This window comes from Aplysia californica, unplaced genomic scaffold (assembly GCF_000002075.1).
Source record: "Aplysia californica isolate F4 #8 unplaced genomic scaffold, AplCal3.0 scaffold00012, whole genome shotgun sequence".
Lineage (NCBI taxonomy): Eukaryota > Metazoa > Mollusca > Gastropoda > Aplysiida > Aplysiidae > Aplysia > Aplysia californica.
This window is the reverse complement of record NW_004797282.1, coordinates 2067661-2078970: the sequence shown is the minus strand read 5'-3', so window position 1 is coordinate 2078970 and position 11310 is coordinate 2067661. Positions and strand designations below refer to the sequence as shown.

At 41.3% G+C, this 11310-nt stretch overlaps 1 protein-coding gene across 1 annotated transcript; it reads left to right on the top strand.

The window, feature by feature from the left end:
* Window positions 1–2770: 2770 nt before the first annotated feature.
* LOC101851092 (elongin-C) lies at window positions 2771–10510 on the top strand (the record flags this gene model as incomplete). Its single annotated transcript, XM_013084077.2, is given in 3 exon segments — window positions 2771–2945; window positions 5479–5527; window positions 9806–10510. Coding segments are annotated over 3 exon segments (366 nt in total), but the record flags the coding sequence as incomplete, so codon positions are not given.
* Window positions 10511–11310: the final 800 nt, after the last annotated feature.

Sequence of the window (11310 nt, the reverse complement as noted above, 5' to 3'; positions counted from 1 at the left end):
CGGCTCGCCGTAAAAATAGCCACTGCGAAAATTATATTCATTCGGACTTTGAATTGAGTCCAGTATGATGTCCGTTCCGACTTCCGACCCTTGTTTCTAAATATTTCTAGCATTTATTAACATGTTCTTTCGATTATAAAATAACAATTGAGATGTGAGCTTTCATATCCAGTTACTAGATCAATCTAAACTGGCCCTTCCTGTGTCATTAGTATGAACAAAACTAATTTGAGCTGACCTTGCCGGGGGCAACGTTAATTTTGTCGATAAATGAGACTGCGCGTAGCGTCACACTGTCGGCTTATATGGGGGAAGAGGCCATGGATGTCGGTTTTGTGCGATGTGATTTTAAAAATTACAGAAAAACTCAACACTCAACAAAATCAGATTAAAAATGTGGAAAGACAAATGGTGATGGAAGTGATGATGATGCTGTAGTGGTGGTGGAAAGAACTTGAGTTGTCGGTTACTTTTAACTTAAGTTCAACACACAACTCTTCTTGGAGGCAAAACAACAGGTTACAGGACGATCAAATTGAAAGACTGATGTGCTCAGTAAACCAATTTTTTAAAAAAATTTAACGTCATCATCATAGTTTATCGACAGAATGTGCAGTAAGTATATATTTCACGGATCGACAGAATGCGCAACAATCGATGGATTATCGCACCTTTCCTCGATCAACCAAATGCGCTGCGCGATTGATGGATCGTGCAAATCGACAGATCGCGCCCAACATATGCGAACCAAGCATTTTCCCGTTCCGTTCGGGTCCTGCGTCATGCAGCTCAAATGTGTGTATGTCAGTCTTCTTGAGTTTGTGTGCGTTGATGGCCTACTTCTACAACCGTCTGCATTGGTTTGTTACCGAGGCTTACACGTCTCATTCGAAACATGCCAAGTTGGTAGCTCCAAATGTTAGTCCATGAAATTAGAACAAATTGACCCACTTAAATATGAGGAGCTCGAAAGGATAGTCGGGAAACAAGACTTTCATTTTCCTATTAAAAAATGGAGGAGTTCCGCAGAAGGGGCACTTACCATGACAAAGTCCACTGATCAATTCTACAAGAGTTGGGGCACTTAGAGAAGCCAATTGATGACTTACATTTTGGCATAGGGGTTGGGCGAGATGCTTTTTTTAGAGCAAAGCACATTTGACAGCTCCAGAGCAGTTCAGAAAAAATTAGTGTCGTGTGGAAGCCGCCATTACCTTCTTCTGTTGACTTAAATTGAGAATCGGACTTACATTTTTGCCAGGTTTTTGCAATCAATGCGATGGGTAACCGGTAACATGGTGTTTCAGGTGCCCACTGTCTACAGATGGGATCGGCGGGTCAGGCCGGCTGCCCGAAACGGTCGCCTCAAAAACAGTGTTTGTTTTCAGCTCCAGGCACCGAGTCGGGAGATCGGCCCGATCTAGCCGTAAAGGGTACCCCGTATACGCCTAGTATTTAAGAATTGTTCGGGCGAGGGTTAGGGTGTTTTGTTAGTCGAGAGGGAGGGTACAACCATATTTTTCTACGCTTTTTACTGCTATAGCACTCGCCTAGTTTTAAGCGTTTGTTGCAATGTAAACAGAGGGAGGACTTCCGTAACGAGCGACCACTATGAGACAGAGTAGGGGTAAGGTTGGGTAGAGGTGTGGGGTTGGGTTAGGTTAAGGTCAGATCTAGGTCTCTTCTTTATTGTGTTTGTTGGAGTGGTCGCTCGTTATGGAAGTCCTTCCTAAACAAATATCATGCATGTCCCTGACTGGGTTTGTTAAGAAAAAGTTGGTGAGCCTGGTAAAGTTATGTACAGTGGGTGCCACATTCAACAAGAAGTCGGCTCCAATGAGGCAATCCTTAATCCCTGATTTTTTCCTCTATCTCTTTGTAAATGTACGTGGGTTCCAACGAGGTTGCAAACAGACCAAAGCCACTTTCAACGAGGTCGCGATGACCAAATAAAAGCAGTGAGCGGCCCCAAAAGCGAAGAATTTTTCTCCTTTCTCTCCATCTCACGCGAAGCACAAGGTCCATCATCAATTCTTAACACATTGTATTGCTAGATCTAGTATGCCTCCTAATATGGGCCCCAGAGCCAAGAGGATGGGCGAGGCTTAGCCTACTGTTGGGACGGGAGGGGGTGGGTGGGAATGCGATGCAGGCTGTGTGAAACTGGATGAACTTTGGATGGGTAGGTCTAGATCAAGACCTTCGGTTTTTTTTCAATTTTCTTTTCTTCCCCTGAAGAAAATCCAAGCTTGCGCCTTTACTTTATGTAGATATCTAGGCCTAGATGTGAGAGGGTATGTTTCCACACGAGAAGTGTCGGGGGAAAAAATATTTTAAAATGCAGAAATGACAGTCAGAACGCAGCTCAAACACGCGCACACTGATGGTGTGTGAGATTTTCGTCATCAGGGGGAACAACTGTTTTAATTACTGGTATTGGTACATCCTATGAAATAATTAACTTGTCTCCTTTCTTTACTTTAGCCTTAGTCACGTTCAACGAGAGGTCGGATCCAACGAGGACAACAAGCCGGTCCCGGCAACGTCGTTGGATGCGACACCCACTGTATTTAAATGACATGGTACTTGTCCAGTTGTCAGGTTTTTAAGTTTTTCTTTCTTACCGCTTGCCTTGTGTAGTTTTGTTTGTTCTGTGCGTCAGACTAGAATTTGTTTTCCATCACACATTGTTTGGGGTTCAGTCTGTATAAATTTCTTACATGCAGCTTGATTTTAAGAATTCATTAATTGTTTTTCATCTATATTCCAGATCGCCATGTCTGATGTAAAAGATGAGAAGGAACAGGAAGAGAAGGAGTTTGGAGGGATTGAAGGACCCAACTCTCAATATGTGAAGCTGATGTCCTCTGATGGCCTCGAGTTTATTGTGAAGCGCGACCATGCTTTGACATCCGGCACTATCAAGGCTATGTTGAGCGGTCCTGGTAGGTTTTTATTTTGAATCTTTTTTCAATGAATGTTTGTTTTTAAGAAAGATGTTAGTTTTGTTTGATATCGAGAGGTGATAAGGGATTTTTTTTTTTTAGTTGGTAAATTAGACCTGCATGTTTGCCGACAATCGTCTGAAATCCGACAATCACGACCCGACCCGCGAACCGGCCGATGCTATCGCTAGGCCCGCCTGTATCAGTCAATGTGCGTAGTGCGAGGCCTGGCCGACTGCCAGCGACCCCTTTTTTCCCCGTCGGCACTTTCGTTTTCGTGCCGACCGCCGACGCGCGCACCGCCGACGTCGGCGTTTCCGACATAATTGTCGGAACCTAAGTAGAAATGCGAATACGGAAAAGGACGACAACCTAAATTATCTACTTTCAGTTTCGTGCTCGAGCGGCCATTTTGAATTTCGTTTGTTGACTAATTCAATTGTTCAGATCGTGTGGATTCATTCAAGTCCGACTCTCTTGTTCTAATAGTTTATATAGATCATTATAGACCTCAATGGAGGATTTATATTCCAATTCTATTGTGTCAAACCCTATCATAGGTTGTGCTGTAATATTAATATTGGTAAAAATAAGCATTTCATTAGGTGCGTGAATTATTTATTTATTTAGATCTAGATCTAGAATCTAGACTCAGCTGAGTCCCTCTGTTCGGAATCGGATGCGGATTTCTAGTTCAAGGCCTATTCCTATTCACTTGTTCTACAAGATCTAGATCTAGATCAAACCCTATAGCCATAGCAATGCAGATGTAAGCCATAGATCTAGATCTATGCTCCTTGTTTGTTTTGGAGTGTGGTATTTTAATTTTTTTTTTTTTTCATTTAGGACTTGTTTTGGCCTTTTTACATGAGGCCCGTTGCAGGTTCTTTTTGGGGGTAGGGTTAGGTCTCTTCTTTATTGTGTTTGTTGGGGTGGTCGCTGGTTACTCAGATGTCCTTCCTTATGACACCCACAAATGCTTTTTTGGGGGGGGGGGGGGGAGTTGCACAAAATTTTCAGACAATCTGGTTGAGGCTCACATGCAGGTCTATTTTAAGAAAGATGTTAGTTTTGTTTGATATCGAGAGGTGATAAGGGATTTTTTTTTTTTAGTTGGTAAATGTAGGAGCTGTTGGATTTAGACAAAGAATTGTCCTCTTTTTTTAAAAGATTATAATGGTACTCGTTTGGTTTTGCCAGATAACATTCATAGTGCTTAGATTTTTGTTTTCATTGATATGCATGGCTTGAGGGGGGTGGGGGGTGGGGGTGGTGTGTTGAATGCAAATATTCTGTAATTAGTCTCCAGTAGAGGACAAAGTTTGAGTTTGACACGTATGGATTTTTATTAATTTTACTTTCTCTTTAAAATAACTGAGATTTTAAACTTCATACAAGATATGCCTGTACAGTAAAGAGATACTGGTATTCTTTTTCTTCCTGTGGCTTTCACAACCCTATCACTGTCAGTGGTAAACTTGCACTTGTCAGGGTAAAGTCTTAGAAACAAGGATCATGCACCTTTAGATGTAAGAAATGAATACATATAATATAAGATGGTTACAAAGACCAGACAACTTTGGAAAGCTCTTTGAAAAACTATAAAATATGCTTGAAAAAAAGTTACGATTTCAACTTTTCTCCCCTAAAATCTCCCAGAAATCTGGGAAACTGCTGAGGACCCGACGAAGCCATTTTCATTGAATTGCAGTGGCGACCACCCGTTGGTTGTTTTAAGTTAAATTAATATAAATAACTGACAATCTTTTGTGTCCCTCAGGCTCAAAAATTCATATAACTACAGGAGGTCCTTCATTTTTTAATTTGTACACTTTCAATCAGGGTCTGTGTTTCTGGTGTTCGCGAAGACCGTCTCCGGAAACTGCCGAGGACCGGACGGAGCCGTTTCCGCTGACTCACAGAGTCGCGGCTGCCGGCCGTTCTGAAATAAAGGGATCTTTTTCATTGCTCTAGCTCAAAAAGAGTTCTAATAACTACAGGAGGTCCTTCTTTTTCAAATGAGTGCACGTTTGTTCAGCATCTACATTTTCAGGGTTCGTGTAGACCATTTTCAGAAACTGCTGATACAATCGACAGTAACAGTCTGGTGGCAAAGAAAGTGCCGATCTCATCGGTGCTTGCCAATAATAGGGTTAACAGAGCACCAAAATTGTACCTTTCATCAGAAAACTCTACAATTTTTGTTTTCACCATGTGAAATCGACTTGAAATTATAATTAAAGATGCACAGTGTGGCAGTTATTGAAATGTTTTCTCAAATTATTCCTCATTGTGTGAGGGAAGAGTGTGTGTATATGGGTGTGCACATGCACATGTGTGTGCATGTTTGTGTGTGTGTGTGTATGTATGTACATGGTGAAACACCAAACCAATGTGCGAGGATTTTGACAATAAAGATGTATCTTATTTTGTCTATTGCTGCGTGAAAGCAGAAGGGACAATTGAACTAGATTTTGCTATTTTTGATGCCATGTTTCTCCTGCTATGATATTCTTTTCACGTTCTTTTTCAGGTCAATTTTCAGAGAACGAGAACAATGAAATCAATTTCAGGGAGATACCGTAAGTCACTGGATTTTTTAAATACTAGGCCAAGTACAATGGTTATTTTGTTTTTGTTTCAGTAAAAGTTTAACAGGACTTGGTATTGTAACACAAATAAGTCATAAGTGCTGAAGACTAGAGGTGTTACTAAATACAGTCCACTCCACTTGTAGCGAAGTCTTGTTTTAGAGATCTTTGGACGTAGCGGTCTTTTTCTGTGAAACGGGTTGGGATGTAACACAAACTCAGTAAATTTGAAACGGTTGTACCGATTTCACTACATTGGTCATGACGGCTGTAGTTATGCATATTCTTATTTCCGGCCCATATAGTTTATTGTAAAAATATAGCGGTTTTTTTCGGTTTCCCCCGTGGTTGGTCTTGACCTGGCATTGATGAACCCAATGATGTTTTGTAACATTACGCACATTCACATAATAGTACGAGGCATCAGACACTTGGCGAGCAATCTCCCACATCATACTATTAACCTTGCTGCATGATAAGCGCTGAAGCAAACACGATACTGCCTCTCTCACTTTGCCTAGCGCCATGAGGGACAACTATGATGTGTTTGCCCTGCCTCTCTCTCACTTCGCGTAGCGATCTTTTTTCGGGTCCCCCAACGACATCGCTACAAGCGTAGTCGACTGTTAAAAGTAGCATATACAAAGAAAAGGAAGAGGACAGATAAGGACGATAGATGTAGGAAAGGAGAACACCACCACACCAGGACAACAACCAAAACCACCCATCGGTATTTTGTATTTTATGCTTAGTTTAGTGACTTCTTTGTATCATTTCACAATTTCACCTGGCATGGCTGGAATTCCGTAACGAGCGATCACTGTGAAATAGAGGTTAGGATTTGAAATGAGTGTGAGCTAGGGTTAGGTCTGTTTTATATATAGTTTGTTGGGATGGTCACCTGTTACAGAAGTCCTTCCCCTGACAAAGTTTAATAGACCTGCATGTTTGCCGACAATCGCGACCCGACCCGCGAGCCGGCCGGTGCTATCGCTAGGCCCACCTGTATTAGTCAATGTGCGAAGAGCGAGGCCTGGCCGACTGCCAGCGCCCCATTCTTCTCGCGTCGGCTTTGTCAGCACTTTCGTTCTCGTGCCGACTACCAGCGTCGGTTTATCCGACATAATTGTCGGAACCTGGGTTGAAATACGAATACGAAAAAGGATGACGACCTAAATTATCTACTTTCAGTTTCGTTTTCGAGCGGCCATTTTGAATTTCATTTGTTGACTGATTGTTCAGATCATTTGGATTCATTCAACAAGTCTGACTCACTTGTTCTACTAGATCTAGATTTATAAATCATTAAAGACCTCAATGGAGGATTCATTTTCCAATTCTATTGTGTCAGGCCCTATCGTAGGTTGTGCTGTAATATTAATGTTGGTAAAAAGCATTTCATCAGGTGCATGAAATATTTATTTAGAATCTAGATCTAGATCTAGACTCAGCTGAGTCCCTCTGTTCGGAATTGGATTCAGATTTTTCGTTCAAGGCCTTTCCTATTCACTTGTTTTACTAGATCTAGATTTATTTAGATTAGTAGATCTATATGGAGGATTCATATTCCAATTCTATTGTGTTTTTGGATCAAACCCTATTATAGCAATGTAGGCCATATTACAGTGGAGACCATATATAACAGGCCCGGTAATAACAGGGATTTTTAAAATCCCCGCTTTTTCCTACTCTTTGTCTCTATTAAAAGTTATCGGCAATAACAGGGCCTCATCGGAGCCCAACCGGTTATAGCAGGGACAAAGGCTGTTAACAATGTAAAAAGTAAGAGCGAAAGAGAGAGAGAGTAACACAGTGATGGAGCAAGCCATGCCACAGCAAGCACACGCAGCGTGTGAAGCAAGAGAGGGCTGCGGTGTGCTGCAGACCTCGATCTAGCCCGAAACCTAGCAACACACACGCGTAATGTGTCACCAATGATGTCAAGCGCAAGAGAAAATGCCTTTCAATTGACAAAAAATACGAAATAATCCAGGCTGTTGACAAAAAGCAAGCTCCACTGGCAGAGATTTGTTGTCAGTTTGACATTCCACGAGGGTCGATTCACACCATTATCAAGGGATAGAGAGAAGATAGTGGCAGCATACTCCAATGGGAAGTTTGCTCTGGATCGAAAAAAGATGAGACTACCCGATGCAGATGCTGTGGACCAAGCTCTTCTGATGTGGTTAAAAGAGGCAAGGAGAAAGTTGGTGCCAATACCTCTGTTCGTGGGTAGGCCTACTTATGGCAAGGGAAACTACCCTACCCATGAACAAGTACAGCTGGATTAGTCCACAAATGCTTACTTTCCTTGCATTTCTGATTTAACAGGGATCGGATATAACAGGACATTTTCTCTACTCCCACCATCCCTGTTATATCAGGTTTCCACTGTATGCTCTTTGTTTGTTTTGGAGTGTGTTTTGTTTTTCCTTTTCATTTTTGGACTTGTGCTGGCCTTCTTACATGAGGGCCGTTGCAGGTTCTTGGGGTTGGCCTAGGGGTAAGGTTTGGGTTAGGGTTAGGTCTCTTCTTTATTGTGTTTGTTGGAGTGGTCGCTCGTTACTCGGAAATCCTTCCTTTTATGACACACACAAAAGCTCTTATGGGGGGTGCACAAAATTTTCAGACCATCTGGTTGAGGCTCACATGCAGGTCTAGTTTAAAATAAAATGACTGAGTTGATAAATGTGAAAAATGGCCAGCGTCTGGTATTAATGAAATGAAATAGACAGTAAAGTAAGATGCTGTAGCAATGAAGCATTGTCATTGTTCATGTTCTGATTGACTTTTGGGCATGGTCTGATAGTGAGTGATTCTCGCCTTCAGCTTTGGTGAAAGAATTAATTATAAGTTTGTTTCTTTACTTTTTTTTCATTTTCCTTCCATATCATGAATTACTTGTACATGTAGGATAAGCGAAGTTTTGTGTGTATGCAAGTCGGATTTTGGTAGTGTCGATTCTTCTGTATGTTAATTTGTGAGTCAGCATGGTGAAATCAGGTGCTTGTCAAAGTAACGAAATCTGAAGGCGTTTTTCTGCCTGTGTGGAAAGTTTTATCCAATTTTCATTTTTTGGCTACCTAATTTATGTCCAAATAAAAACACACTTCCATGTGAATTTTACTGAAAAGCATTGATTAATAAAGACACAAAATATGTCATTTTTTTGTTTTCAAAGACTCTTTAGCTATTGAATTTACCAAACTTTGGTGGCCATTTTCTTGATAATTTTTCCGCTAAAACCAGGCTTCTTTCTATCCCAACTTCTATTCAAGATACAGGGGTATTTTTTCATTGAAAGCAAAGAAGATGCATAAGCTTTCAGATAATACCAAGAACTCCACCTGCCTGAAAAGTGACGAGTGCCTGGTTCCGCCGCGACACATTTTCAGGGTTTTGTTTTATATCCGTGCTGTGCAAAGTTGTGTGCGGGTTTTTTATTGTATAGTATTCTAAGTAAACTTTAAGGAAATGAAATCCCTGTTTTTTTAGGGGGGTTTTGTGGGGGTGTTTTTGTTTTCGCCTCTCATTAAATAGAGCCCGAGATCGAATCTGGATTGTGATGGAAAATTTTCTTCCTTAAAATTGTCGCCTTACTTCTCCTCTTACTGTCCCCACCCCCTCACCTCCTTTGCCCCCTCCTCTGGGCTCCTTACTCTTTCTACTGCTACTCCTTGGCTCCTTCTTACTACTGCTATCTTTCAGCAGCACCCCTGGTCTTTTTGTAGGTAAGATCTAACATCTAGCCTTTTCGGATAACGACGGAAAATCTCGGAGGTCCCCGATGATGAGGCTTCAGCCATTGCTCTAGCAAAATAAAAAATTTCCAACAAAGCTGGAAATGTTAACAGGGTTCCTGCGGCCTCCTTGAATTTTAAAGAGTCCTTGAAAACTCCTTGATTTTCTCAGGATCAAACATGAACAAAATTTTTGTAGGAAGATCGGAACTACAATTCCTTTCAGACTGGTGTTGGCCTCGGAAATAAGCTCTCGGCATGAATTTCTTGACCAAATCTCCTTGAATTTGGTGGGGATTTCATGGCAGGAACCCTGTGTTAAATTTGTCCCGCACGCTCATATAACCGTATGCTGTGCAGTTGCGAGCTCTGTAAAACAGTTACCGGAAAAAAAACGGTATACCATACACCACCAGAGGTACCAAACGACTGTATATGGAACATGAATGTGTACAGATTAAGAAATATAGATAAACATTGGTAAGCCAAGCCGTTATTCCTAATTTTTTGTTCTTTTTTTCTCCCCTAGATCTCACGTGCTGCAGAAGGTGTGCATGTATTTTACCTACAAAGTGAGATACACCAACTCCTCCACCGAGATCCCTGAGTTCCCCATCGCACCTGAGATTGCACTGGAGTTACTGATGGCCGCAAACTTTTTAGATTGCTAAGATCCAGATCTGTTTCCTCTTTTATTTTTCAATGTTTTTCAAAGTCAGATCAAGAAGATCAAAACAGTTTGCAAATTAAGTCATATCATCAGTAGGAGAATTAAGACATTGGGCTTCTTTTTTTCTTTTTTTTTAAAGTGGGCATTTCACTTCTAACAAATTTCAGTTTTTCGTGGGGTACATGGGGGGGGGGGGGGGGGGGTTAAGGATGGCATTTTTCACTACTTCTGACACATTTCGGGGGTTTTTTTTATGGTACATTTTTGTTGCATTTATCAACCATCACTGAGCTTTGGAATAGATGTCTTTTTGGTTTTACAGCTCATTTAGAAGTGCTGAGGTACACAGCACCCTCCTGGAAACAGCTGTTTTCATTCCATCGTAGCCTGCCGTATCTGGCTCAAATAGCAACAGAGATTCTTTTTGTTGGGTTTCTTTTTTTTTTTTTTTTTTTTTCGTAATTCTTGTAATTTTGTTTGCTGTGTATGAATGATGTGAGAATTTGGAGAGTGAAAAAGTGCTTGTCTTTCTTTAATAAAGTAATTTATCCATTATACATCACATCTAAGCCTTTTTTGTTATTGTTGTTTCTGTTGTTTTAAATTTCTGTACTTGGTTTTTAGAAGTTTAATTAAATAAAGCAAAAATTTGCTGTTGGTTGAAAAAAAAATGGCGGACAAATGCTGAGAATACAGAGAATACTTTACACTAGATCTATGAACAGTTGTGTGAGTTACAGTCGTACCAGCTTTTCCAAACCCAGTCCGGTATACTCGATGATATAACATCAGATTATGCAAAAACAATTACATTAGAATTGCATCACTTGGGATTTGTTTTGGTATAGTGTACAGTGGAATCCTGTTAATAACGAGAGGGAGGGGACCGGTGCCAAATGTCCATTATAGCAAGATTCTCGTTTAAGGGATCCAGTAATAAAATCAAGGGAAATGGTAAAGTAGGTCTAATCTACGAGTCTGGTTTTAGGTTTATTTCTTTTTGTAATCTCCCCTGATGATGATTTGGTTCAACATGACCTTTAAGTCTTACTTGATCAAAAGTCGAATCGAGTTTCTTTCTCAAACGCCAGCGATATTGACAGCTGGGCGTAGCCAATCGGAAAGAAAGTTCTCTAGGCTAACTCGCCCGCTGCGTTGTCCCCCACCCCACCACACCCTATGGAGCGTTCCGTCTGCTTGCGCACAATGGGAACATACCACACGCCGCCCACGTCATACATTCGCTCCGCCCATCACAGTACGGCACTATGACCTCTCCATCCCCGCATCGGAGAAATGAGAGACAAAGTAGGCATAGATAATCCAGACTAGGCTGGCCTATCACACGATGTGTTCTGCTTGTC